This window comes from Artibeus jamaicensis, unplaced genomic scaffold (assembly GCF_021234435.1).
Source record: "Artibeus jamaicensis isolate MK-2021 breed Jamaican fruit bat unplaced genomic scaffold, CSHL_Jam_final contig_650, whole genome shotgun sequence".
NCBI classification, from domain to species: Eukaryota; Metazoa; Chordata; class Mammalia; order Chiroptera; family Phyllostomidae; genus Artibeus; species Artibeus jamaicensis.
Genome location: NW_026521914.1, coordinates 12,460 through 38,527, shown reverse-complemented (window position 1 = coordinate 38,527; position 26,068 = coordinate 12,460). Strand labels below are relative to the sequence as shown.

At 46.5% G+C, this 26,068-nt stretch overlaps 1 protein-coding gene across 6 annotated transcripts in view; it reads right to left on the bottom strand.

Annotated features, from left to right (window-relative positions):
- LOC119034582 (histone-lysine N-methyltransferase PRDM9-like) overlaps positions 1-25,640 on the bottom strand; it is a 28,614-nt gene extending 2,974 nt beyond the window's left edge. Inside the window, exons 1-8 of one of the 6 annotated variants that reach the window (XM_053670970.1) lie at positions 24,223-24,429; positions 22,057-22,213; positions 21,343-21,444; positions 20,892-21,163; positions 20,416-20,483; positions 19,367-19,560; positions 15,200-17,467; positions 14,787-15,120 (exon numbers count right to left, since the gene is read on the bottom strand). In XM_053670970.1, coding sequence (XP_053526945.1) covers positions 15,089-15,120; positions 15,200-17,467; positions 19,367-19,560; positions 20,416-20,483; positions 20,892-21,163; positions 21,343-21,444; positions 22,057-22,213; positions 24,223-24,258 — 3,129 coding nt within the window. In that variant the 5' untranslated portion in view covers positions 24,259-24,429 and the 3' untranslated portion in view covers positions 14,787-15,088. Of the gene's footprint in view, positions 1-14,786; positions 17,468-19,366; positions 19,561-20,415; positions 20,484-20,891; positions 21,164-21,342; positions 21,445-22,056; positions 22,214-24,222; positions 24,430-25,342 lie in introns of those variants that run through there. The other 5 variants (XM_053670972.1, XM_053670969.1, XM_053670966.1 and 2 more) reach the window with 5 other exon arrangements.
- Between the last annotated feature and the right edge of the window lie 428 nt (positions 25,641-26,068).

The window sequence follows — 26,068 nt, the reverse complement described above, 5'->3', positions numbered from 1 at the left end:
ATAGCCACAAATTAGACAAATATATGAAGGCGAAACTAATTGAAATGAATGGAATTGCACAGGAAACCAATAGCAATGAAAAGGAAACTGGGACTCAAATCAATGGAGTGGACCAGAAGAAAGCAAATAATGGCCAAACAGAAAAGAGTCAAGAAGCAAGAATTCAAAAAAAAAAATGAGGAGAGTCTTCGGAACCTACAGGACATCTTTAAATGCTCCAACATCCGAATTATAGGGGTACCAGAAGGGGGAAAGGAACAGCCACCAGTGGAAAACTTATTTGAACAAATAATAAAGGAGAATTTCCCCAATCTGGCAAAGGAAATAGACTTCCAGGAAATCCAGGAAGCTCAGAGAGTCCCAAAGAAGTTGGACCCAAGAAGGAACACACCAAGGCACATCATCATTATATTAGCCAAAATTAAAATGAAGGAGAGAATCCTAGAAGCAGCAAGAGCTAAGGGGACAGTCACCTACAAAGGAGTCCCCATCAGACTGTCAGCAGATTTCTGAAAAGAGACCTTACAGGCAAGAAGGGGCTGGAAAGAGGTATTCCAAGTCATGAAATCCAAAGACCTACAACCAAGATTGCTCTATCCAGCAAAACTTTCATTTAGAATGGAAGGACAGATAAAGTGCTTCTCAGATAAGATCAAATTGAAGGAGTTCATCATCACCAAGCCCTTATTATATGAAATGTTAAAGGGACTTATCTAAGAAAAAGAAGTTAAAGAAACATGAACAGTGAAAGGACAACAAACTCACAGTTATGAACGACCACACCTAAAACAAAAATAAACTAAAAGGACAGCTAGATCAGGAGTGGAAACATAGAAATGAAGATCTCAAGTACGGTTAGCAACAGGGGAGTGGGAGGAGGAGAAGGGGGGAGAAGGTACAGAAAATAAGTAGCATAGACAGTAGATAGAAAATAGATGGGGGGGCAAGAATAGCATGGGAAATATAAAATCTAAAGAACTTGACACATGGTCATAAACTAAAGGGGGGGGTAAGGGTGGGGATGGGGGGGTAGGGTGGAGGGGAATGAAGGGGGGAATAGAACAAATGTAACTGCATAATCAATAAAAAAATTAAAAAAGTTTAAGTCATAACCTAATTGAAAAAAAATTAAATTTGTTAGAGAAGGGTAAGGGAAGGGAGAAAGACAGAGAGAGAAACATCGCTGTGTGTAAGAGATACATCAATCAGTTGCCTGTCACACACCCCAAACTGAGAATCTGGCCTGTATCCAGCCATGTGCCTTGATTGGGAATCCAACTGTGACCGTTTGGTTCACAAGCCTGTATGCTCAGTCTACTGATCCACAACAGCCAGGGGTCGTGTGAAGTTTTTTTTTTTTATGTCTACAGGGTTGTTTTTTTTTTGGGGGGGGGTCAATAAGGCTGCAGGTTTGATCCCTGATCAAGCCACATGCAAGACTCAAGCAATGACTTGTGTGGCTCAGTGGGCTGGGCATCTATCTGCCTCCAAACCAAAAGGTCACCAGTTCCATTCCTAGTCAGAGCACTTACCTGGGTTTGAGGCAGGAGATGGTCAGGAGGAAACTAAGAGAAAGGACATTGATGCAGTACAGAGACACTGTTCTAAGACCAGTTGTTCCTGCTTTCTGAAAAAGCACTGAATCATGGCGAATCATAACTATACCTGCACAGAAGATGCTACATGACCCCTGCTTCATTCTAATAGCATTGTAATAAATCAGCCTTGTGGGACCCCCTTCTCTGGTGGTCAGTCAAGGAAGATCATGGGAGACCACATGTGTAGTAGCTTTAAAGTAACAGAACTACTTGTACATGGGCAATAAAACCCTGCTATAACTATCCAAGAAATATCACTCTGTAAGTATAGAATCCCTCCAGCTCCTGAGATCAGTCTGTTTGGAGTCAGCCTGCTCCCATGTTCTGTGCAGTGTACTATCACTTAATAAATCTGCTCTCTGTCTGCTATAAACTCTCTGTGTTCTATAAAATTCTTTGTTTGCAATCATCAAGAACCTGGTTACCTGTGCCCACCTGTGTGGGCCAGGTCACCAGTTGGAAGCATACGAGAGGCAAAGGATAAATGGTCCAAATGAAAAATAAGTCAATAAATTAAAAAAGTAAATAAAACACAATTTCTATGTGGATCTGTATATATTAATGAACCCTGTATTCTTTTCTTTTTTTTAAATTTTGATTATGCTGTTACAGTTGTTCAATTCCCCCCTTCATTCCCCTCCACCCTACCCCCCCATCCCCACCATTACCCCCTTTAGTTTATGACCATGTGTCTCAATTCCTTTAGATTCTATATTTCGCATGCTATTCTTGCCCCCCCATCTATTTTCTATCTACTGTCTATGCTACTTATTTTCTGTACCTTCTCCCCCCTTCTCCTCCTCCCACTCCCCTGTTGCTAACCCCACTTGAGATCTTCATTTCTATGTTTCCACTCCTGATCTAGCTGTCCTTTTAGTTTATTTTTGTTTTAGGTGTGGTTGTTCATAACTGTGAGTTTGTTGTCCTTTCACTGTTCATGTTTCTTTAACTTCTTTTTCTTAGATAAGTCCCTTTAACATTTCATATAATAAGGGCTTGGTGATGATGAACTCCTTCAATTTGATCTTATCTGAGAAGCACCTTATCTGTCCTTCCATTCTAAATGAAAGTTTTGCTGGATAGAGCAATCTCTTGGTTGTAGGTCTTTGGATTTCATGACTTGGAATACCTCTTTCCAGCCCCTTCTTGCCTGTAAGGTCTCTTTTGAGAAATCTGCTGACAGTCTGATGGGGACTCCTTTGTAGGTGACTGTCCCCTTAGCTCTTGCTGCTTCTAGGATTCTCTCCTTCATTTTAATTTTGGCTAATATAATGATGATGTGCCTTGGTGTGTTCCTTCTTGGGTCCAACTTCTTTGGGACTCTCTGAGCTTCCTGGATTTCCTGGAAGTCTATTTCCTTTGCCAGATTGGGGAAATTCTCCTTTATTATTTGTTCAAATAAGTTTTCCACTGGTGGCTGTTCCTTTCCCCCTTCTGGTACCCCTATAATTCGGATGTTGGAGCGTTTAAAGATGTCCTGTAGGTTCCGAAGACTCTCCTCATTTTTTTTTTTTGAATTCTTGCTTCTTGACTCTTTTCTGTTTGGCCATTATTTGCTTTCTTTTGGTCCACTCCATTGATTTGAGTCCCAGTTTCCTTTTCATTGCTATTGGTTTCCTGTGCAATTCCATTCATTTCAATTAGTTTCGCCTTCATATATTTGTCTAATTTGTGGCTATAATCAACCAGTTCTGTGAGGATCGTGATCACCAGTGTTTTAAACTGTGCATCTGAGAGTTTTGCTATTTCTTCATCGCTTAGATCTATGGGCTCTGGGGCTTTGAGCTCTTCTTGAGCCATTTTTGGTCTGTTCTGGCCCTTTAAGTGTGAGAAGCGGTGCCTTGAACTCCCAGGTCGCTGGTTTGTGACACTGCATGTGGGGGCGTGGTCAGAGCGGGGAAATGGCAGCACCCTCTGCTGTTTTGCACTGCTGGGTAGGAGCAGTACCTTAGGTGGTTCAACAGGGCTGGGCCACTCAGAGTCGCTGGGTTATGACGCTGTATGTGGAGGTGGGGTCAGAGCAGGGAAATGGTAGCGCCCTCCACTGCCGCTTGCAGCGGGGACCCGCCAGGCCCCGGTCCAACAGCCCACTCCCTCGCCTGTCCGCCCACGCACAAATGCGCGACTACAGTCAACACGCAGCCCCGCTCCCCCGATGTCTCTGCCGCGGTCGCTCGCCTGGTGGCTCGCTCGGTCGCTCACTAGGTCCAACCCTGCACCTGGATTCCGCGCGTCTGGATTCCACGCCTGAGTCCGTCTGACCGAGACCTCCTGTGCAATCCCGCCTTACCAGCCGCTGGTTTCGCCCCTTACTGGTCAGGCTGAAGAATTTGTTGTTAACGGACTTCCGAAAAGTTCAATTTTCCGTGTTCTGACTATGTTTTCTGTTGCTAATATTTAGTTGTCTCTAAATTTGGTTGTGTGAGAAGGCATGGCACATCCACCTATGCCTCCATCTTGGCGGAAGTCCTATTCTTTTCCATCAATCTGTCTATTCATGACGCATTAATCCACTGTTGTACTTCCTGTAGCTTTGTAATACAACTTTTCCTTCTTCCTTATTTTAACAGGTAAACTGAAACTGAAACTGAGCTTGTTTTACTTTAAAAAATTTTGCCGAGCCCTGGCCAATGTGGCTCAGTATGCTAGAGCATTGTCCTCTAAGGTAGGAAAGATAGCAAACTAAGGAAAGGAGGAGGGAGACATGTCTGACCCACTGACTCAGCCGTCCTAAGCCGGATTTGATAATAGTGCCAGGTGTTCAGAATATCACAAGAAACACATGGTAGCACAAGAGGAGGGAATTCTATGTATTGTTCCCACTGTCTGGGAAAGAAAGCCTTGGAATTAAACTGTGTTAATTCCAAGGTCTGGTTGGTAGGTGGGAGGGTGTCCACCGTGCCCAAAGAAGATGCCCACAAGGCAACTTTGGTTACTTGCCTACTTCTGGTCACTATCTGTTTTACAAGGAAGTACCTAATGTTTACAGAAAGCCCATAAATAATTTATAAGTTTAGGTTACTACCCAAGCTTCAACTGGCTCCTGTCATGTATTTGTTTTACAAGAGGAACAAATGGGGTCTGGGGTGAGATAAGAATTCAGGCTAACAGACGCCCACACATACCCACATTTGGGTAGTTACTTCCCCCATGGAAGCTGGCACCACCTTTACCCACCAATTAATATGTCACCATCTTCACCCCGATCCTGCCAACTATCTGATTCCTCAGGACCAAGGACCTGAGGCTCTTGCCACCCTTACCCTTGACTGTTGCCATCCTTACCTGGCCCTGCCCAGAATCTACACCTCTCACCCCCACCTTGGCAAGGCCTGTTCTCTTCCATGAAAACATATCACTAGTAAACCCTGCTTGCTCATGAATAGACTGGCTGATCTGTAATTCTTTACTGTACCAGCAAAGAGAACTGAGTTTCTCCCATAATAATTCCATAAACTGAAAGGTTATAGTTCAAGCTCTAGTCAGGACACAGGCCTAGGTTGTGGGTTTGGTGCCCAGTGGGGAGACAACCCTTTGATGTTTCTCTTCTTCCCTTCCCTTCTCTCTGAAATCAATAAGCATGTCCTCAGGTGAGGAATAAAAAAATTTTTTTGCTGATATTTTAAGCTAGATCATATTATATTTATAGGTAACCGTGAGAAATGGAGATCATTATATATTTTTCTCTCCAAGAACACGCTGTTACTTTCCTGTTGTTCAAGTGTCTTTTTGAAAAAAAGATTTTACTTACTTTAGACAGGGGATGGGAAGGGGAAAGAGAGAGAGAGAGAGAGAGAGAGAGAGAGAGAGAGAGAGAGAGAAAACATCTATTAGTTGCATCTCACACGCCCCCAACTGGGGACTGAACCTTCAACTCAGGCACATGCCCGGATTAATAATCGAGCTGGTGAACTTTAGATTTGCGGCACGGAGATCATCCTTCCAGGTCATGGGGGTTGTTGTCCCCCTTTGGTGAACCCACTGCAGCAGGAATGGGGTGGGTCATGCGTAGGCCTCCCTCATGCAGGAGAGGGTATGATGGGGTCCTCACTAAATGTTTGACATCTCTGTGTATTGAACTCAGCTCTGGTAGAAAAGTCTGGCCTCTGGGAGCTGTTGGCATCCTTCCTTATGTTTATGCAGATGTAGATGTTTACCCTGTTCTCACCTTGAGTCTTGTTGGACTCCCACCCATTGGGTCCATGGGAATTTTGTGCTCCTGGGCCACTGTGGACATTATCTGGGAACGGGTGGCCAGGAATGACCAACATTGTGCATGTCTATTATCCCATCAGACTTCACAAACCAGTTCAAAGATACAATAAGTAATAATTTTGAGATGGTGTCAGCGGTGCATTAAACTCTGTGGGGCCCAGGCACAAGGAGGGGCATTACAGAACCTGCTGTGTTGCGGGCTTCATGAATGCCATGTGCAGATTGGGTGCACCTGTCACAGGAGAAACTCAGTTCCTGCCAACGCAGTAAGGGATCACAGGTCATCAAGTGTTGGGAACCTTACACCTGGCTTCTAGCTAAAAACATTGCATTGATTACAGGAACCTGTGCGCTCCACAAAGCCAATCGGCTACAGGTACATGAGGTGTGCATGCGCTCCCCAAGCCAATCGGCTACAGGCACATGAGGTGTCCACGAGTACCAGTTGCACCCAAGTAATCAATAAGCGGGCCCTTCTTTGTCTCAAGCTAGCCAATAGCAAGCAACCTAATCTCCTTCCTCTCCCTCTCCCCCATATATATATATCCCAGTTCGGAAAAATAAAGTTTGCAGCTTGATCAGAATCTTTTGTCTTGCTGCCATTCTTCGCGCCTCTTGTCCCCCCAACTCATTTGTTCTAGGTAGGTGGTTGAGCCCCAGTTGATTGCTCCGCGGGCCGGAGCAAATGGCACCCAACGTGGGGGCCGATAGCTGCCGGAACAAAGCGCCCGTCCCTGCCAGTGACTTCCCCGCACAGATTGGATCGCCAAGACTACTCGACCGCGAGACAGATCCAGGAGCCCCTCCCTTCGACGGCGAACTCGGCCAGGTAAGGCCCCCAATCATGGGACAAGCATGTTCACAAAGTGATATTTTTATAAGTCAATTAAAGCAAACTCTCAAGGTGCGAGGAACTCGAGTTAAGAAAAAGGATTTAGTTTTATTTTTTGACTTTATATTCAAAATGTGCCCCTGGTTCCCCCAAGAGGGGACGATTGACCCGCAGTGTTGGAACCGGGTTGGAGATTGCCTTAATGACTATTATCGAATCTCTGGCCCCGAGACCGTCCCTATCACCGCCTTCAGTTATTTTAATCTTATTAAAGAAATCTTAGTCACTCATGGGCATTCTCCGGATGTCCAGAGCCTCTGTAAAGAGGGACAAGAAGTTCTAAAAAATTCAATCCTGGTTCCCCTCAAGGGCCCCTTCAGCCCAAAATCTCTGTAAAGAGGGACAAGAAATTTCAAAAAATCAATCTCGGCCCCCTTCGAGGGCCCCCTCAATTTGCCCCTCAATTTCTATTAACATAGAGGAAGAGATTAAAAAAAACCCTAACCCTTCCCGTAATTCCTCAGATAACCATGTCAACCAATTAAACCCAGCAGAAGAGGCCGAACTCGAAAAAGAGGCAGCTTCTTACAATAACCTTGACTGGCCTCCTCTCTCTTCTGCCCCCTTACTTAAAGATCTCCCAGCTTTTCGGCCGCCCCCCTATGCACCCTCAAACCTACCGCCCGCAGCCACCCGTATTCTAGCCCCCATTGTAAACAACCCAGAGCCACCAACAATCCACCAAAAACCCCTTCTCCAAAAAACCTCCATTCAAGAAGCCTTAATTCTCATTCGAGAAATCAAGGCCGTGGCTAAAGAATTCACTGATTTGACCCTATCCACCCCCACTGAATTACTCGCTTTCCCCGTCACCAGAAGCCAAAGTCAGGCCAATGCCCCCTCAAGCAGCCAGGCTGATGCGCCTTCAGGTAGCCGAGCCCGGGAGACCGACGGCTCCCAACATCCTCTCCCAAGTAGTGAGGATGAACGAGATTCTAATGGCTCTAGCTCTGACGAGGAAGAGGCTTCTGCCTCTGAACCCTCATACTCCCACTCCTATAAGCGGCTCAGTTTAAAAACCTTAGAAAAAATCAAAACGGCCGTAGCCAACTATGGTCCCACTGCCCCCTTCACAATGGCCTTAATTGAAAACCTTAGTGAACGGTGGCTTACACCCAATGATTGGTTTTTTGTAGCCAGAGCCGCCCTAAGCGGAGGCGATTTCATACTTTGGAAAAGCGATTACGAAGAGACCTCCAAACAATTCGCTGAACGTAATGCCCGTAAAACCTCTTCCAAAAGGTGGACATTAAAGAAATTCCTAGGCACTAGCCCATATCAACACAATGAAAAACAGGCTCAATATCCCCCCGGACTTTTAACACAAATCCAGTCCGCCGGGTTGAAAGCCTGGAAGCGCCTCCCCCAAAAAGGGGCCGCTACCACTTCCCTAGCAAAAATTAGACAAGGTCCTGATGAACCCTATAACGAATTTATTAGCCGCCTACAAGAGCTAGCAGAGCGCCTGTTCGGCACAGGAGAAAGTGAAAGTGCCTTTGTAAAACATCTCGCCTTTGAAAATGCCAACCCTGCTTGCCAAGATGCCATCCGGCCTTATCGCCAGGGGGAACTCTGCGATTATGTTCGCCTTTGCTCAGGCATCGGCTCTGCTCATGCCCTCGGGCTTGCCATTGGGGCTGCCCTTCAAAATTATACCCCCCAGACACCCTGCAGCCCACTCTGCTATACATGCAAGCAACCTGGACATTTTTCCAAAACCTGTCCCTTACGTACTCAAGCTCCATCTACTCCTAATACCCCTCAAACCGCTGCTGCCCCCAGTGCTCCTACCCCAAGGCTTCCACCCTCAAAGTGCCCTCGATGTAAAAAAGGCTTTCACTGGGCCTCTGAATGCCGATCCAAAACAGATATAAATGGACAGCCCATTCCACCAAAACAGGGAAACTCCAACAGGGGCCAGCCCCAGGGCCCCAACCCAGGGATGAACTCCGGGCCTTCACAGTTCATCCCTCAGACATACTGCCAATCAGTCCCTGCCCTCCCGATAATCAACCACACCTCCACGTCACAGACCTTTGGAGAGCAACGGCAGGCAGCGCAGGATTGGACCTCTGTGCCACCACCAACACAATATTAACATCGAATAATAGCCCCCTAATACTCCCTACTGGCATATATGGCCCCTTACCACCTGACACTTTTGGTCTTATCTTTGGCCGAGTCAGTTCAGCCCTTCGAGGAGTTCAAGTCCTCCCTGGCATTCTGGATAATGATTTCGAAGGAGAGATACATATAATCCTGTCCACCTCCAAAAGCTTAATCACCATCCCAAGAGGAACTAGATTAGCCCAGATAGTTATCCTTCCTCTACATCATATTAACTCTAACTTTCAACAAACCTTTCGAGGACCCAGTACCCCTGGGTCCTCTGATACCTATTGGGTTCAACAAATATCTCACCAACGCCCCCTACTTGAACTCAAACTTAATGGAAAACTCTTCACAGGCATTCTAGATACAGGAGCAGATGCCACAGTAATAGCTCAGTCCAACTGGCCAAAATCCTGGCCGCTAACTGCTGTCGCTACTCATTTGCGAGGCATTGGACATGCCACAAACCCCCAACAAAGCTCTCAAACAATCAGATGGGAAGACTCAGAGGGAAACAGTGGCTTAGTCACCCCTTTCGTCCTCCCAAATTTACCTGTCAATCTCTGGGGGCGAGACATCTTATCCCAGATGAAATTAATAATGTGTAGCCCCAATGAGATTGTCACAACCCAGATGCTAAATCAAGGTTTCTTACCTGGACAAGGATTAGGGAAGCAAGGCCAGGGAACTACCCAACCCATCGTCATTAGCCCTAAACAAGACAAAACAGGTCTAGGATACCAACAAAATTTTGCCTGACGGCCATTGACAGTCCTGTACCCCATGCAGATAAAATCCTTTGGAAAACTACGGAGCCTGTTTGGGTTGATCAATGGCCTCTTACTTATGAAAAAACTTTAGCTGCCATGATGTTAGTACAGGAACAGCTTGCAGCAGGACATATTGAGCCCACCAACTCTCCATGGAATACCCCTATTTTTATTATTAAGAAAAAATCTGGTAAATGGCAACTTTTACAAGATCTTAGAGCAGTCAATAAGGCTATGGTACCTATGGGAGCACTCCAGCCTGGTCTCCCTTAGCCTGTAGCCATTCCTATTAATTATTATAAGATTGTCATTGATCTTAAAGATTGTTTCTTTACTATCCCACTACACCCAGAAGACAGACCCTATTTTGCTTTTAGTGTCCCTCAAACCAATTTTCAAAGTCCCATGCCCCGTTACCATTGGAAAGTGTTACCCCAAGGCATGGCCAATAGTCCTACCCTATGCCAAAAATTTGTTGCCGCAGCCATTGCCCCTGTTAGAGCAAAATGGCCTTAGGCTTATATCCTTCATTATATGGACGATATCCTTTTAGCCTGCCCAGACCAAAATACTGCTGAAGCCTGTTATGCTCACATCATTTCTTGCCTTACCCAACAAGGACTACAAATTGCCCCTGATAAAATACAGACATCTGACCCATACTCTTATTTAGGCTTTGAACTATCCCACCAACAAGTACTCACCCCCCGTGTCTGCCTTCGAACTAATAATCTAAAAACACTTAATGACTTCCAAAAACTCCTAGGAGATATCCAATGGCTTAGACCATACCTAAAACTACCCACAGGAGTTCTCCTCCCACTTAATAATATTCTTAAAGGAAGTACAGATCTCCTATCCCCTTGAACACTGACCCCTGAGGCAAAACAATCATTAACCCTAATAAACAAAGCCATCCAAGAACAAACTGCAGGACAAATTTCCTATGCCCTACCTCTAATATTTCTATTACTTTCAACTACCCATACCCCCACAGGAGTCTTTTGGCAACCCAATACCTCAGACACCACAAAAAACGGCCATCCCCTTCTCTGGGTCCATTTGCCAGCTTCCCCCTCCCGAGTACTACTCACGTATCCTTCTCTCCTTGCCACCCTAATAATAAAAGGACGGCTCACCAGTCGCCAACTGTTTGGCAAAGACCCCGACTCAATAATTACTCCTTATACACAGGACCAAACAAACTGGCTTTTACAGACCTCTGATGAATGGGCCATAGCATTATCCTCCTTTACAGGAAACCTTGACAACCACTATCCCAGCGATCCCCTCATTCAATTTGCCAAAGCTCACCAATTTATATTTCCTAAACTCAGTAAAACAGCTCCACTTCCCAATGCCACCCTCGTCTTTACTGATGGGTCCTCAAATGGCACCGCTGCCTATGTCATCAATAAACAGACTTTTACTATAAGATCCCCTTATTCCTCTGCCCAACTTGTCGAACTATTTGCTATCCTAGAAGTTTTTACTTCACTTGCCAACCAGCCGTTCAACCTGTACACTGATAGTGCCTACATAGCACAGTCAGTCCCTCTCTTAGAAACAGTCCCCTTCATCAAACCCTCCACAAACGCCACCCCCTTATTTACCAAATTACAAAAACTCATACTACAAAGACAGCACCCCTTCTACATCGGCCATCTCCGTGCTCACTTAGACCTCCCCGGGCCTCTAACAGAAGGCAACGCCTTAGCAGATGCTGCCACACGAACCATCCTGCCCGTCCTCCGTGAGCCAATAAAAGAGGCTACTCAAGCCCACTCCTTGCACCATTTAAACGCCCATACCCTCCGCCTCCTCTACAAAATTACTAGAGACCAGGCTAGAGACATCGTTAAAGCCTGTCCCCAGTGTGTAACCTCAGCTCCTATACCTCACTTAGGCGTCAACCCTCGAGGCCTCATCCCTAATGCAATCTGGCAAATGGATGTTACCATTTTTCTGCCTTTGGAAAACAAAAATACATCCATGTTACAATTGACACTTTTAGTGGATTCATAGCAGCCACCCTCCAAACTGGCGAGGCTTCAAAGAACGTTATCTCCCATACAATCCACTGTCTTACCATTTTAGGCAAACCCCGCGCCATTAAGACTGATAACGGCCCCGGCTATACAGGAAAAAACTTTCAAATCTTTTGTCAGCAACTTCAAATTAAACATATTACAGGAATTCCTTACAACCCTCAAGGGCAAGGCATCATTGAACGAGCACACCAAACTTTAAAAAATGCTATCACCCGCCTAGCCCATTCCCCCCTTGGATTTACCAAACAACAGCCTCGAAACCTCCTTAATCATGCCCTTTTCCAACTTAACTTCCTTACACTTGACATTAAAGGCCGCTCTGCAGCTGATCGCCTCTGGCACCCACAGACCTCAGATCAACAGGCCACTGTTATGTGGCGTGATCCTCTTACCAATACCTGGAAAGGCCCAGACCCTGTTCTAATATGGGGGAGAGGTTCAGCTTGCATATATGATCAAAAAGAAGATGGCCCACGCTGGCTTCCCGAGAGACTACTAAAACAAATCAATCAGCTACCCAACACCCACCCTAAAATAGACATAGTACATAATACTAATCAAACCCAGGGATAAGCCATACTCCCTGAGGGACTTCTCTCTCCTTTCTATTACAGGAAACAGAACGCACCGAATAAACATCATTATACTACTCGGAACACTCCCATACCTAAAGACAGACGGAGGACGAGAAGGACCACCCCAAAACCCCTGCCTCGCCCTATTTGGACAACCCTGCGTCTGTAAAGGAAAAGAACTTTCCGAACACCCCCTTTGGGGTGGACTTAACGGAATTCTCCCCTACCCCCTTCCCCTCTTAGGACCTTTAGTTTCTATCACCCTCATCCTCTCCTTTGCCCCCTGGATTCTTAGACGTATAACCAACTTAGTCAAAGACCAACTTAACAGTGTACTAGGAAGACCTATTCAGGTGCACTATCAACAATTAGAAATGCTGAAACATGGAGCGGACTCTGAGCCGTACGGCCGCTGGGGTGCTAGCCCACGATTCCTGCCAAGTTCCCCTCCTGCGGGCGCAGCATAACCCTCGAAGGTATGCTTCACAGCCAAGTAGCTGTGATAGACACCGCTGGGTGCAAGGCAAAGCACTGCAAGGAGAGGCCTGTACATATGGCCACTTCGAGTCTCCTGAGAGGTAAGTTGACTTGCAAAGAGGTTGGTACCCAACTCCTCTCCTCCCCAAAGGTACCCTAAAGCTCAGAATGAGCCCAGGAGGAGTCAGGCCTCTGCCTCCCCCAGCCGGTTAAAGTCTACCCTACCTACATTCTCCTCGCCCTCAAAGTAATAAAAAGGGGAGGAGATGTTGGGAACCTTACACCTGGCTTCTAGCTAAAAACATTGCATTGATTACAGGAACCTGTGCACTCCACAAAGCGAATCAGCTACAGGTACATGAGGTGTGCATGCGCTCCCCAAGCCAATCGGCTACAGGCACATGAGGTGTCCACGAGTACCAGTTGCACCCAAGTAATCAATAAGCGGGCCCTTCTTTGTCTCAAGCTAGCCAATAGCAAGCAACCTAATCTCCTTCTTCTCCCTCCCCCACTATATATATACCCAGTTCGGAAAAATAAAGTTTGCAGCTTGATCAGAATCTTTTGTCTTGCTGCCATTCTTCGCGCCTCTTGTCCCCCCAACTCATTTGTTCTAGGTAGGTGGTTGAGCCCCAGTTGATTGCTCCACGGGCCGGAGCAATCAAGTGTATTGCTGTACAAGCAGGGTTTATTAGTGACACATTCTCATGGGAGAGGACAGGTCTTGCTGAGGTGGGGGTGAAAGGTAAGAGCACCAGGCCCTTTGTCCTAAGGACTTATATAGTTGGTGGGTAAAAGTGGTGCCAGCTTCCAAGGGGATGGACTACCCAAACGTAGGTATGTGTGGGGGTTGTTAGCCTGAATCCTTATCTTGCTTCTGACCCCGCTTGGTCATGTTGTAAAATAGATCCATGACAGGAGACAGTTTAAGTTGAGGCAGTTACCCAAAACTAACAATTGGCTCTTTCTGTAAGCACTAGGGACCCTCTCATAAGACAGTGGACAGAGGTAAGTAATTAACCAGATTTGTTTTATGGGTCTTTCCATGAGTGCTGTAGACCCCCTTCCATCTTCTAGGCCTTGGGATGAATACACTTTGAAAGCCTTTCTTTCCCAGATAGTGGAAACAATACCTAGAATTTCAATGTGTTAGCATGGTGTTTCTTGTGACGCTGGAACATCTGACAATGGAATTGGATGAGGCGCAGGACTGCTGAATCAGTGGGTGACACCCATCTTCCTCGTCCTCCCTGACTTGGCTCACCATCTACCCTAACACCCCAGTGCAGGCAGGTCCTGTTCCCAGTGTCAGTTCTCAGCAAGGGGTGGGTGAGGGTCTTGTTTCACAGCTCACTCTCAGCACCACCTGCCTGTGTTGAGGAGGCTCTGAGGATGCCCAGGCTCAGTGAGAGGGTGGTGATCAGGGGGAGGCACCTCCCCAACCTCAGGCTTCCTTCTCAGGGCAGTTCAGTGTGTGTGGGGAAAGCAGTGGGATGTACTCAAAATCTGAATTTAGTTAAAAACCCCTTGTCCTAATCTTCCCTTGTCCACCACTAAAGACCAGGAAGACATGGGCACTGAAGGCTGTTCAGTAGGGCTTGCAATGTCAGCGATCCTCTTGCTAGATTCTGTCTGTGCTGACTCAACTTTGAATGTCAAACCAAAAGGCTGGAGTTCCCATTTCCATTGCACAGACTAGGAAGCAGGCAGAGTGAAGTTGAGAATCTTGCCTTAGGTCATACAGCTGGAGGAGACAGAGCTGAGACTCACACCAAGTATGGACTGATGTGGAATCTGTATGCTGTGCACTAGGAAATACTGACCCTGAAAAGGGAGCAAGGAGAGTGAGGAAGACCAAGTGCCCAGACTGAGCAGCTCATGTCCATGCACAAGCATCCATCTCTCCCTGCCATTCATCTCTGAGAGTCCAGAGGTTGTAGGAAACCAGAAGAGCCAGAGAAGGCAAGGGAGAAGTACAGAGCTGATTAAGAGAAAAGGCCCTTTCCAGGAGTCTGGGGAATTACCTTCCCGGGTGAGTCTGTCTCAAATCCCTCTTTCGGGAGTAATGAAAGTAGACATTTACACACTTGCCAGAGTTGAATTTCTGTGGCTGACAGTATGAGCTCTTTGTGGCTCTTTAGGAATCCTCTGCTTTCAGTGATGGGGAAAACGAGAGATGTGTATGGAGACAAAACATTTTAGAATAGGTCAAAAAACCATGAACGAGTTTGGTGCTGACATCCCCATATCACTATGGAATAATTGTTTGTCCATTTCAACTCTTGTAATGAAACTGGAAGGTTTATTTAACCAGTTACTTCTATACTAATTACAATCTTGGGGGAGTAATAGGCTGTGGACTTCCTATGGCTATTGATATGTGACTTAATCTCATGACTCACTCACTCCACCTGCAAACATAGGGCTTCTCCCCAGTGTCTCGTCTGGTGTCTGATGAGATGTGACTTGCATGCAAAGCCTCGCCCGCACTCCCTGCAAACATAGGGCTTCTCCCCAGAGTGTGTCCTCTGGTGTGTGATGAGATGTGACTTGCATGCAAAGCCTCGCCCACACTCCCTGCAAACATAGGGCTTCTCCCCAGAGTGTGTCCTGTGGTGTCTGGTGAGATCTGACTTGCATGCAAAGCCTCGCCCGCACTCCCTGCAAACATAGGGCTTCACCCCAGAGTGTGTCCTCTGGTGTGTGATGAGAACTGACTTCCATGCAAAGCCTCGCCCACACTCCAAGCAAACATAGGGTTTCTCCCCAGAGTGTGTCCTCTGGTGTGTGATGAGATTGGACTGGCATGTAAAGCCTCGCCCGCACTCCCTGCAAACATAGGGCTTCTCCCCAGAGTGTGTCCTCTGGTGTGTGATGAGAACTGACTTGCATGCAAAGCCTCGCCTGCACTCCCTGCAAACATAGGGCTTCTCCACAGAGTGTGTCCTATGGTGTGTGATGAGATGTGACTGGCATGTAAAGCCTCGCCCGCACTCCCTGCAAACATAGGGCTTCTCCCCAGAGTGTGTCCTCTGGTGTCTGATGAGATGTGACTTGCATGTAAAGCCTCGTCCACACTCCCTGCAAACATAGGGCTTCTCCCCAGAGTGTGTCCTCTGGTGTTTGATGAGATCTGACTTGCATGCAAAGCCTCGCCCACACTCCCTGCAAACATAGGGCTTCTCCCCAGAGTGTGTCCTCTGGTGTGTGAGGAGATTTGACTTGCATGTAAAGCCTCGCCCGCACTCCCTGCAAACATAGGGCTTCTCCCCAGAGTGTGTCCTCTGGTGTCTGATGAGATTTCTCTCGCATGTAAAGCCTCGCCCGCACTCCCTGCAAACATAGGGCTTCTCCCCAGAGTGTGTCCTATGGTGTGTGATGAGATGTGTCTTGCATGTAAAGCCTCGCCCGCACTCCCTGCAAACATAGGGCTCCTCCCCAGAGTGTGTCCTCTGGTGTGTGATGAGACTTCTCTTGCGTGCAAAGCCTTGCCCGCACTCCCTGCAAACATAGGGCTTCTCCCCAGAGTGTGTCCTCTGGTGTGAGATGAGATATGACTTCCGTGTAAAGCCTCGCCTGCATTCCCTGCAAACATAGGGCTTCTCTCCAGAGTGTGTCCTCTGGTGTGTGATGAGATGTGAATTGCATGTAAAGCCTCGACCACACTCCCTGCAAACATAGGGCTTCTCCCCAGAGTGTGTCCTCTGGTGTGTGATGAGATCTCTCTTGCATGCAAAGCCTCGCCTGCACTCTCTGCAAACATAGGGCTTCTCCCCAGAGTGTGTCCTGTGGTGTCTGGTGAGATCTGACTTGCATGCAAAGCCTCGCCCGCACTCCGTGCAGACATAGGGCTTCTCCCCAGAGTGTGTCCTCTGGTGTGTGATGAGACTTTTCTTGCATGTAAAGCCTCGCCTGCACTCCCTGCAAACATAGGGCTTCTCCCCAGAGTGTGTCCTCTGGTGTGTGATGAGACTTGTCTTGCATGTAAAGCCTCGCCTGCACTCCCTGCAAACATAGGGCTTCTCCCCAGAGTGTGTCCTCTGGTGTGTGATGAGACTTCTCTTGCATGTAAAGCCTCTCCTGCACTCCCTGCAAACATAGGGCTTCTCCCCAGAGTGTGTCCTCTGGTGTGTGATGAGATGTGACTTGCGTGTAAAGCCTCGCCTGCACTCCCTGCAAACATAGGGCTTCTCCCCAGAGTGTGTCCTGTGGTGTCTGGTGAGATGTGACTTGCATGTAAAGCCTCGTCCACACTCCCTGCAAACATAGGGCTTCTCCCCAGACTGTGTCACCTGATGTGTGATGAGATGTGATCCATCATCAATGCCTTGCCAACACCCTCCATGCTCGATTGTTACAATCTTTGACATTCCTCCTTTCACAAAGAACTTGCCTGTGTCCTCTGGGTTCTCTTTCTGGCCTCTCCGGGGCTCTTCTTCCATCAGTCTCTCGTGCTCACTAGAGCTCATTTGTTCTTTGGATGGTTGGAAAAAGGGTTTTGAGATTCTCCTTTGACTGATCCTTGTAAGCAAATGTTTGGACCTTTCTTTGACCTCTTGACCTTCAGCTTTATCATTCCAGCTGTGCATACTAGTATGTTGCTGCTGCTGATTCTGATCCTCTGGACAGGGTTCCTCTGCTTGGAGCTGTTTTCTTGCAGATGTTCCCTGGAGAATCTGAGAGGGATGATTGAGTTTCACGTGTCGGCTGAGGAAGTTCTGACTGGAGAAGGCCAGAGAGCAGGAGGGACATGGGTGCACCTCTGGCTTTGGTTCTGCTGAAAGAGAAAGGTTTGGTCAGGGCAGATGTTGAGGACAATGCCTGGGCTGTATGATTAGTCTCCTGGTAAGACCTGCCCCGTGAGTCCTTCTTACTGTGGTGATAACGCAACCTCTGTCTCCCAGTGTCCACTCGCCGTCTATTTTCCTGTTTACTTTTATGCAGTGCATCTTCTTCAGAAATCAAGAAAGCCCACATCAAGGGTCTTTTCTAATATTGCCCAGACTAGGGACTTTTGGAGCATGAGGACAATTTACTCCCTTTGTGGATCAAACTGCAGTGCCGTTTCTCATCTACAGGTACCTTCTAAGTCTCGTTAAAGAGGAAAACCACAGGTCCCAACTAGGAATCGCTTCTCTCTGTTTCCCAAAATAGTGAAATAAAATATCCTTCCTCAAGCTTCACACCAAATATTTATGCTTTATCTCATTTAGTGCTAGACTATTTCAAATACACTAAGAAGACCTGTTTCAAAATATTTCAACCACATTTCTTACACGCCTGACTCCTGTTCCTCTCTGGCCAATCCACCATGCTCTCTTACTTGGAGATGAAGTAATCCCCCACTGGTGTTTATTTTCTAAAAATCAACAAAACATAATCAGAATAGAGAACACACCACTCCATAGCTGACAACTGCACACTTTCACTCAGGAAAGTCCCCAGTGTCTCAACTCGGGTCATCGGCACTGCATCTCTGGGCTGCTAAGCATCCGTCTGATCTTTGTTTTTACCCTCTGTGCCGAGGCGAGACCTGAGTGACCCTCAGCCAATTCAACGCCCCACCTCTTTCCTTCCCTGGACTAGCTGCTCCCTCTGCCCACAGGTATTTTTGTAAATGCTGTCTCCTGAGAGAGCCCTTCCCGGACCACCTGCCACACGCCTCCCCCTCACACTGATCCCCAGGCACCTGTCCTAGACTAGTTTTCTCCAAAGCACTAACCGCTGTGTGGTGTTATGCACACGCAAGCATGTGTGCCTGGGTTTCCCTCCTTCACCTGTCAGCTGCTCAAGAGCAGTGATTCTGATCCTCACATTAACCTGTATTTCCAGGTCCCAGGACGCTGTGCACCACAGAGTATCATAATTCACTGAAATGATGAATGAATGCGCCCTGCCTGATTGGTGTGGCCTGGTGGGTTGGGTGTTGTGTGAAAACTGAAAGGTTACAAGTTCGATCCAGTCTTAGGGCACATGCAGGGTTGGGGGCCAGTTGGGGGTGTGCCATAGACAACTGGTTAATGTTTCTCTTACATATTGATTTTTCCTTCTCTCTCCTTTCCACTCTGTAAAAATAAATCTTGTTTGAAAAGTTTTATTTATATATTTATTTATTTTCAGAAAAGGGGGAAGTGAGGGAGGGAGGGAGAAGGAGAGAAACATCAATGTGTGGTTGCCTCTCACATGCCCCGTACTGGGGACCTGGCCCAAAGCCCAGGAATATGCCCCAACTGGGAATCAAACTGGTGACCCTTTAGTTCACAGGCCGGTGCTCCATCCTCCGAGCCACACCAGCCAGGACAAAATCTTTAAAAAATAATGAATGCCTCCAAACAAAAATGTTTTATTTAGAAGTATGGAGGGAAATTAAGAAGAAACAACTATAAAAGTGTCAGAAAAACTGCCTTGGTGAGAGAACTGGTTAGTGCTTGTAAACTTTTCTTTTTTGCCTCTCAGTCTTTCAGCACTACATGCGGTTGTGTATTTTGTGTACGAAATATTAAAAAAATAAAAATTATAAAAATTTTCCTTAAGAGTCAAAGGCATATGAATTTCGGAAGCATGTGATTTGAAACTTTACTGACTTTAGATTTTACTGTACTTAAGAGTTGCATCATAAATGTTTCTATGGAGAATTCTCTCTTTTCTTTCTGTTTTGAAGAACAGTGGTGCCCACCTCTTCCGGCCACGGGCTCTCTTTTCCACTTGCCGCCCCACTTGCTGCCCAGCTCCTGGCCATACTCGTCCCCGCACCAGACCAGCAGCTCATGGCCCGGCCTAATGACACGGCAGGTTCGGTAGAAAATCTGCCTGTGGTACTGAAAGGCCACCAGGTTCTGCTCTTCATCATCCCGGGCACAGTTCACAAACCTGGGATTGAGGCAGATGAAGGGAAAGAAATGCACAGTGATGCTACATGTTACATCCATGTCCAGCCCCTCACTGATTCTGAAGGCCCTCAGGCTCTGGTGTTGCCCACGGCCCCTAATGCTTCCGGGGAATCTTTGTTCAGTGTCTGAGCGTCTGCCAGCATGTCATGTGAATTCTTACGTCCAAGTCCTGCTTGCAGTGTTCATCCTGCCTATTACCATTTTCTAGAACCCAGTTCTAGACTTAACCTCCACCATGACTGGCCATAATATCCAGTGATACTGGATTCTCCAAACTCTAAATCAAGTTGTCTCACACCACAGAACCTGGTGCTTGATCTAGGGCTCTGCTTCTGAATTAGCTCATTAATTATCCAGTACTCAACCCACATCTGTTTTCTCTTGAGAGGCCTTTCCCTAACCCTCCTACACTTTATTTAGGGCACCATTCACTTGACTGCTCAAGATTACCATAGAAAATTGGAGGTCTTTTTGTCTACATGGGTTGTGTGATCTGTTTAAGTAATGTATTCCTTCACCTAAACTGGAATATACTAAGTGCTTAATTAATGTTCATTTGATAAATTAAAGTGTAATCCAGTGTTCCTGGTGAATCTAGGCTCTTCAAGGACCTTTCCAGAGCCAAAGTTGTGTCTAGTAGAGAGCTTTATATTTTGAGGACATATGCTATACTTTCTTCCTAAAAGTCCCCTAAAATGAAAGAACACTGCGTGGAAAAAAAGAGGGAATAAAGAATGGAGGGAAACCACTGAGGGAGGCATGATGAGAGGGACGGATATAGGGGCTCATGGGGGATGAGTGTCCCCTCTGACACCCAGAGACCTGTTGACCTCACCTCATCCAGTTGGCCCAGGATCTGTCCTTTCCATCCACATACTCATAGCAGTTTCTCCCTTTGGTGATCTATGTTTTACAAAAGAAGGTAAAGACCTTTTATTTTTTTGGTGGGAAGGTAATAGTCAGAATTATTTTACTCCACAGTCATCAAAGCTCATTCATCCTGCATGGGGATTCAAGTGCCAGCTGTGACCACATGATATTTTTCTTACTCATCACCTACACAGCCGAGTCTACCTGTCCAATCAGAGCAGGAGCCCCACAAGGGAGGAGCCACTCCTTTGTGTCTGCACCACTTTGCTCCCACTTACTTTCTGATCCTTAAACAGGAGCTCTGTGTTCATGTGAAGTCCAGTCAGTACACAGATCTAACCAAGTCTCCTCCATGTCTAGCATGTAGGAGGTGAGGTCCCTCCAAGCCTCAGAAGGAATGTGGGAAGTCAGAGGACAGTGGAAGAGGTAAATAGTTCTCACCAGCCAGGAGTATCTGCTCTTGGCTGCCTCTTCATCTTCTGTGATGTGTCCTTCATAAGGGCCAAAGTGCAGACCCACTGGCAAATCAGCTGCCTCATTCCACACTCCAAGCCCAGCCTCAGGGATGCAGGATGGCCCGATTCTCAGCCCAGGGGGGAGGGTGAGGGCTGAGCGGTGGGGATGCCCCTTGTCCACTGCACTGTCCTTTACAAATGCAGGGGGCCCATGCACAGCACAGCTGTCGATGAAGAAGTTCTGACAGTTCTCACAATCTGGAGGAGAGCAATGCAGGGGTTGGGGAACGTATAGCACATGTTCCTGGACACAAAGAGCTTCAGAGGGAGTCCAGCACTAACATCAGTGAGACTCAATCCTGTATTCCAGGTCACTGGATTGAAGGACTAGATGAAATTATTGTATCATAACTTGCTTCTTAGTGAGGGTCACTTACAAAGGTAGTCATCATCCTGGGGCTCGGTGACCTCTTGGTACACACAGTCCTTTCTTTCTTGTAGGCTGTACATCTTCACGTCCATCTCCTTTCTCCTGAGGTCTGAGTTGGAGAAGAGCAGGTGAGCGAGGTTGGTGGGGCCTATAGTGTTAGTTCCCATTTTATCAGATTAACACACAATCTCCTTCCATCAATTTATTACCTGTCCTTTTGCACACTCTGGTATTTTACTGTTAACTATTGGTTCAGAAAACTAAGACACCACGGTAACTACAGATGAGTGATTCAATGTTAGTTTCTAGATCTTCCCATTACTAGGTTTAACTTGCCAACCTTTAATCATTCATAAAATGTTTGTGTGTACATTATGTGTTAGGCATTGAGTAAAGGCCTAGGCACACAACACCAAGAAAGTGTGGTTGCTATTATCACACATGGATTTTTTGGACAACTTGCATGTGTCACCTGTTTTAAACTCAATTTAATGTTTTCAAACAATATATGAGTGATGTTTCCTTATCTTCACTTTACACATTAGCATGCAGGAGCTCAGAGAATTTATAGGATTTGCCCAAAGGTCCAGTGATAACTTCAGTCTCAGCTTAGCCCAGCTTAAATCCAGGCCTACCAAAGTCTGCCCCACATACCTAGGTCATACTTATCAGCCCCTCTGTAGGACTTAGAGGAACTAAAGTTTCCAAATTATTTTCTTACCCGATTTTTGTCTAGTGTGCTTTCCAAAGGCACGTGTTTCTCCAGGAGGGGACACTGGTTTCTGGGCCTGCTCTGAGTCACTTGCAGTCATGAAATTTGCTGTTCCTGACAATTCTTTCAAACTGTATTCATTGCTTAATGGCACCCTGGATGTTGCCTTCAATATAAGAATCATATATTAAAAGACAAAACGTATTTAATGTTTTATGGCCTATCATATAATTTACATGCATGTTTTTAATACTTGAATCCTTGGAAATACCTCAGGAGTATGAATATTAGAGGGTATAGGGCCAATGTGGGTAATGAATCTAAGATTAGAACCCATGCCTTATGGCTTTTCTTTCAACTGTCTATAAAATTGAGAGTGAAGGATATTAGAAAGAGAATAAATAAATAGTTGGCAGAAACATGTCTAGACAATAGCTAAAATGATAAATGTTTGCAATACCTTGGAAAGAATATTTGTACTTAGATGAGCTGGTTCCCACCAATTGTTTGAATAAGGCTGTAGCAGTAGCTAGTTGTCTTCAGTGTCCACACCTATAACATGCTCATTTTTAATGTTATAGTGGATGTGTACTTAAATAATGTTCAACAAAGTGTTCTGTGAATTATGTAATACAGCATGAATGTGCTATCAATTTACCCCTCATGTCTCTCCATATTTCAATCCCACAGAAATAACCTTCCGTGTTCATTGATCATCTTCTAATTTATTTTCTAATTGTGAAATAATTCATTCAGCAAACATTCGGGGACCCCCAGGGACCCTGATCTGGGCCTGTGACCTCTGAGAAGTCTCAGGTATGGACCAGGCCCTCAAAGAGCTCACAACACAGAGTAGGCAGGCTGAACAAATGATTCTAAACAGGATGAGAGTGGCCTCATGAGAACTCAGACAAAGCTGTTACTTCACCCTGTAAGGGGATTTGAAATCAGTTCCAGACGGATTAGTTTCTGTTGAATAGTGTGTAACCTATATGAAATCCTTAAGTCATTTTATTATTTGTTATTCCTCAATCATGAAACCTGAAGCTCCTCAGGGGTGGGAGATACTCTTTATTAGAGTGGGAGGCTGTGATCCTGGACACTTTACATTCTTCTTCATCTGGGAGCATCCACTGTACAAACTGCCTACACATTGTACGCTTTCCTTAGAGGGTCTTAGTGCATTTCTCATTTCAGCATAGCAAAGAACTCTGGTTGAAATCATCAGTCAGATGAATGATGTAATGAGATATGGATAAGACAATGTAAACTTTAGAAAACTATGAAAGTGTATTTTTCTAATTTTTAAAAAAGATTTTGTTTATATTCTTGGGAGACAGAAAGGGAGGGAGAAAGAGAGGGAGAGAAACATTGATGTGAGAAACATTGGTCACTTGCCTCTCCCAAGTACCCCAACTGGGAACCTGTCCCACAAGCCAGGTATGAGCCAGTGACCAGGAATTACACTGGGGCTCTTTCGCTTTGCAGGATGACACCCAAGTGAGTCATGCTGGCTAGGGTAAAACTATGAACGTTTCAATGAGTTCATAAGTAATTTAGAGAAGCAACTATGGATTAGATTGCACTACCACTGATACTGTGATCATAGACATATAGTCAAACATTTCTGTATCTCTAAAAGCTGACTTTCCTCATCATGAATGGTGAGTTATAGTACATACCTCGTCGGGTTGTTGTAATGTTTAAGTGAGTTTATTCACATAGAATTCTTAAAGTCTGAAATATTGTGAGAATGAAACAAATGGTAGTTACTATTGTTGCTGTAGTTGTTAACTATTAAGATGATGATGAGCCCTGGCTGGTGTGACTCAGTGGATTGAGCGCTGGCCTGCTGAGTGAAAGGTCACCAGTTCCATTCCCAGTCAGGGCACATGCCTGGGCTGGGGACCAGGTGTCCCACTTGGGGGAGTGTGAGAGGCAACCTATACAGGTGTGTCTTGCACATGCTTGTCTCCCTTACTTTCTCCCTCTCCCCTCTCTCTAAAAAAATCCATATAAAATGTTTTTAAAAAGATTATAATGTTGACAATGCGTTGAGAAGACCAGGAAAGGAAGGCAGCAGTTCCTAGGATACTCTCTGCATTTTCCTACTCTTACCTGCATTTCTATCCATGAGGAAAATTTTCTTGTCAACAGGGTTTGGGAAACACTCACCTTCTGGTGTCTACTCTGTTCCCTTCTAAAGGCCATGTTTCAGGAGGTTTCAATGAAAGATGATGAGAAATCAGTGTTTTGGTTGGTAACTGTTTCTAAAATCTGGAGATTCTTTTTAGGGACACAGAATTGTAAATAAGAGTAGTGCAAGAACAATCCAAGGATGGTTGGAAAATGTTTTCTGAGGTATCATTAAGGCCTATGCTTCTATTGGGGCCATCCACTAATTTTGTTAGAATGATAAAAAAAATAGACAAAGTCTCTTCTACACTTTCTCCTATGTTCATAAAGCATCTATTACATTTATTAAGAAATAAATTGGCCTCTCCTGACAAAAACATAATAAAAGTAACTGCACAGAAACTCCAACCATATCTTCAACATAACCCTTTCTCTGCTCTGTTGTCTTCATTCAAACTGGCCTTGTCCAGGCTAACGGCCCTACCAACCCCTCGCCTCCTTTCTGTGGTATCCTCCCCCCTGTGCACATACTGGCCATCCATGCCCTTCCTTATCATTAGACTCTGCTTGGCATCCACAGTGTGCTGATCACAGAAACAGAATTCCAGTCAAGTTAAAGATCACGTCTTGACTTCAGCTGTGTTTCAACCCGACACCCATGAAAGTGGACTGACCCCATCAATCAAACACTCATGATATAGGACAGAATGGCACTATAGCTGATATCAGGAAATGATACAGTGATCTGGCACTTCCTACCCTGGCCCTCCCCGCAGCTCCATAATCACCATGTTAATACTGTTCCCTGTCTGTCTCCATGCAGGCCATGTGGCAGCCCCGTATGGGGACACTCCTCACCGTCCAGACCTGCCTCTCTCTCTTGTGATGACAACTCTTCGTAATTAGTTATTTCTTATTCACTTGTATATTCCTATACATTTACTGGTTATTAATGTGTCTATAAATATATAAGACACACTGAAATATTTTGCACACTTGAAAGTTTATAGGAATATCCCCTCACTGTACCACACACTGTTCTGCATCCTGCGTGTTCGCAGGACAAGCAAACCCTGCTGCCTGGTTATGTCCTGAGATGCAGCCTGACCTAAACCAGGTTCGTGTCAGGAGGGCAGCTCAGGCTCCTCCTGCCCCTCACCTTGCTGCCTTGGAGCCCATTCTTCATCAGAGTCCTCAGGGTCCTCCTCCTGGAGCTTGGTGGCCTGCCTGGGGTGGTGACACAGGAAAGCTGGTCGCAGGGCTTTGAGACCTGGAAAGAGACAAAACCTTTGTCCTGAAAGCAAAGAGCCTGGAGGAGCAAAAAGCACCAGGAAGCCCGTGGGACTGGCTCGGTTGGGATGGGAGAGTAAAACGAGTTGCTGTGAGCGCTGCACCATCAGCGCCAGCCCTGCTGTGACCGAAGGAGCAAATTCCCCCTGATGGGTGTCCACGCAGGAGGGAGCTGCAGGCGGATGGAGCCGCCTGAGCCGGAGCCAGCCCAGCAGCCTGGCGGGTTCCCCAAGCCCCTGGGCCCAGCGCCTGCGCGCTACCGAGGCTGGTGAGCACGTGGAAGTTCCTCTTCACGTCCGGGTGCCGCCTCTTTCCCCGTCGGCAGGGCGCCCAGAGTGGGGACCGCGGGCCTGGACTGGCGGCGGGGCCTTTGTTCCCGCCCTTCCCTCCATGCGCCGCCACCGCTCTGGCTCAACAGGCCCGGGGGCCTGTGGCGGCGCCAGGAAACGCGCTTTTCCCGAGGAAGGGCTCGGAGGTGCACCCGGGGGCCGGGAGAGGCCCGCACGAGACGCAGGCGCGGTCCCTGGCAGACCGCCGTCTCTCAGGCTGACAGGCTTGGGGTCCCTGAGACCCGATCCTGCGTCTTCCCGTCTGA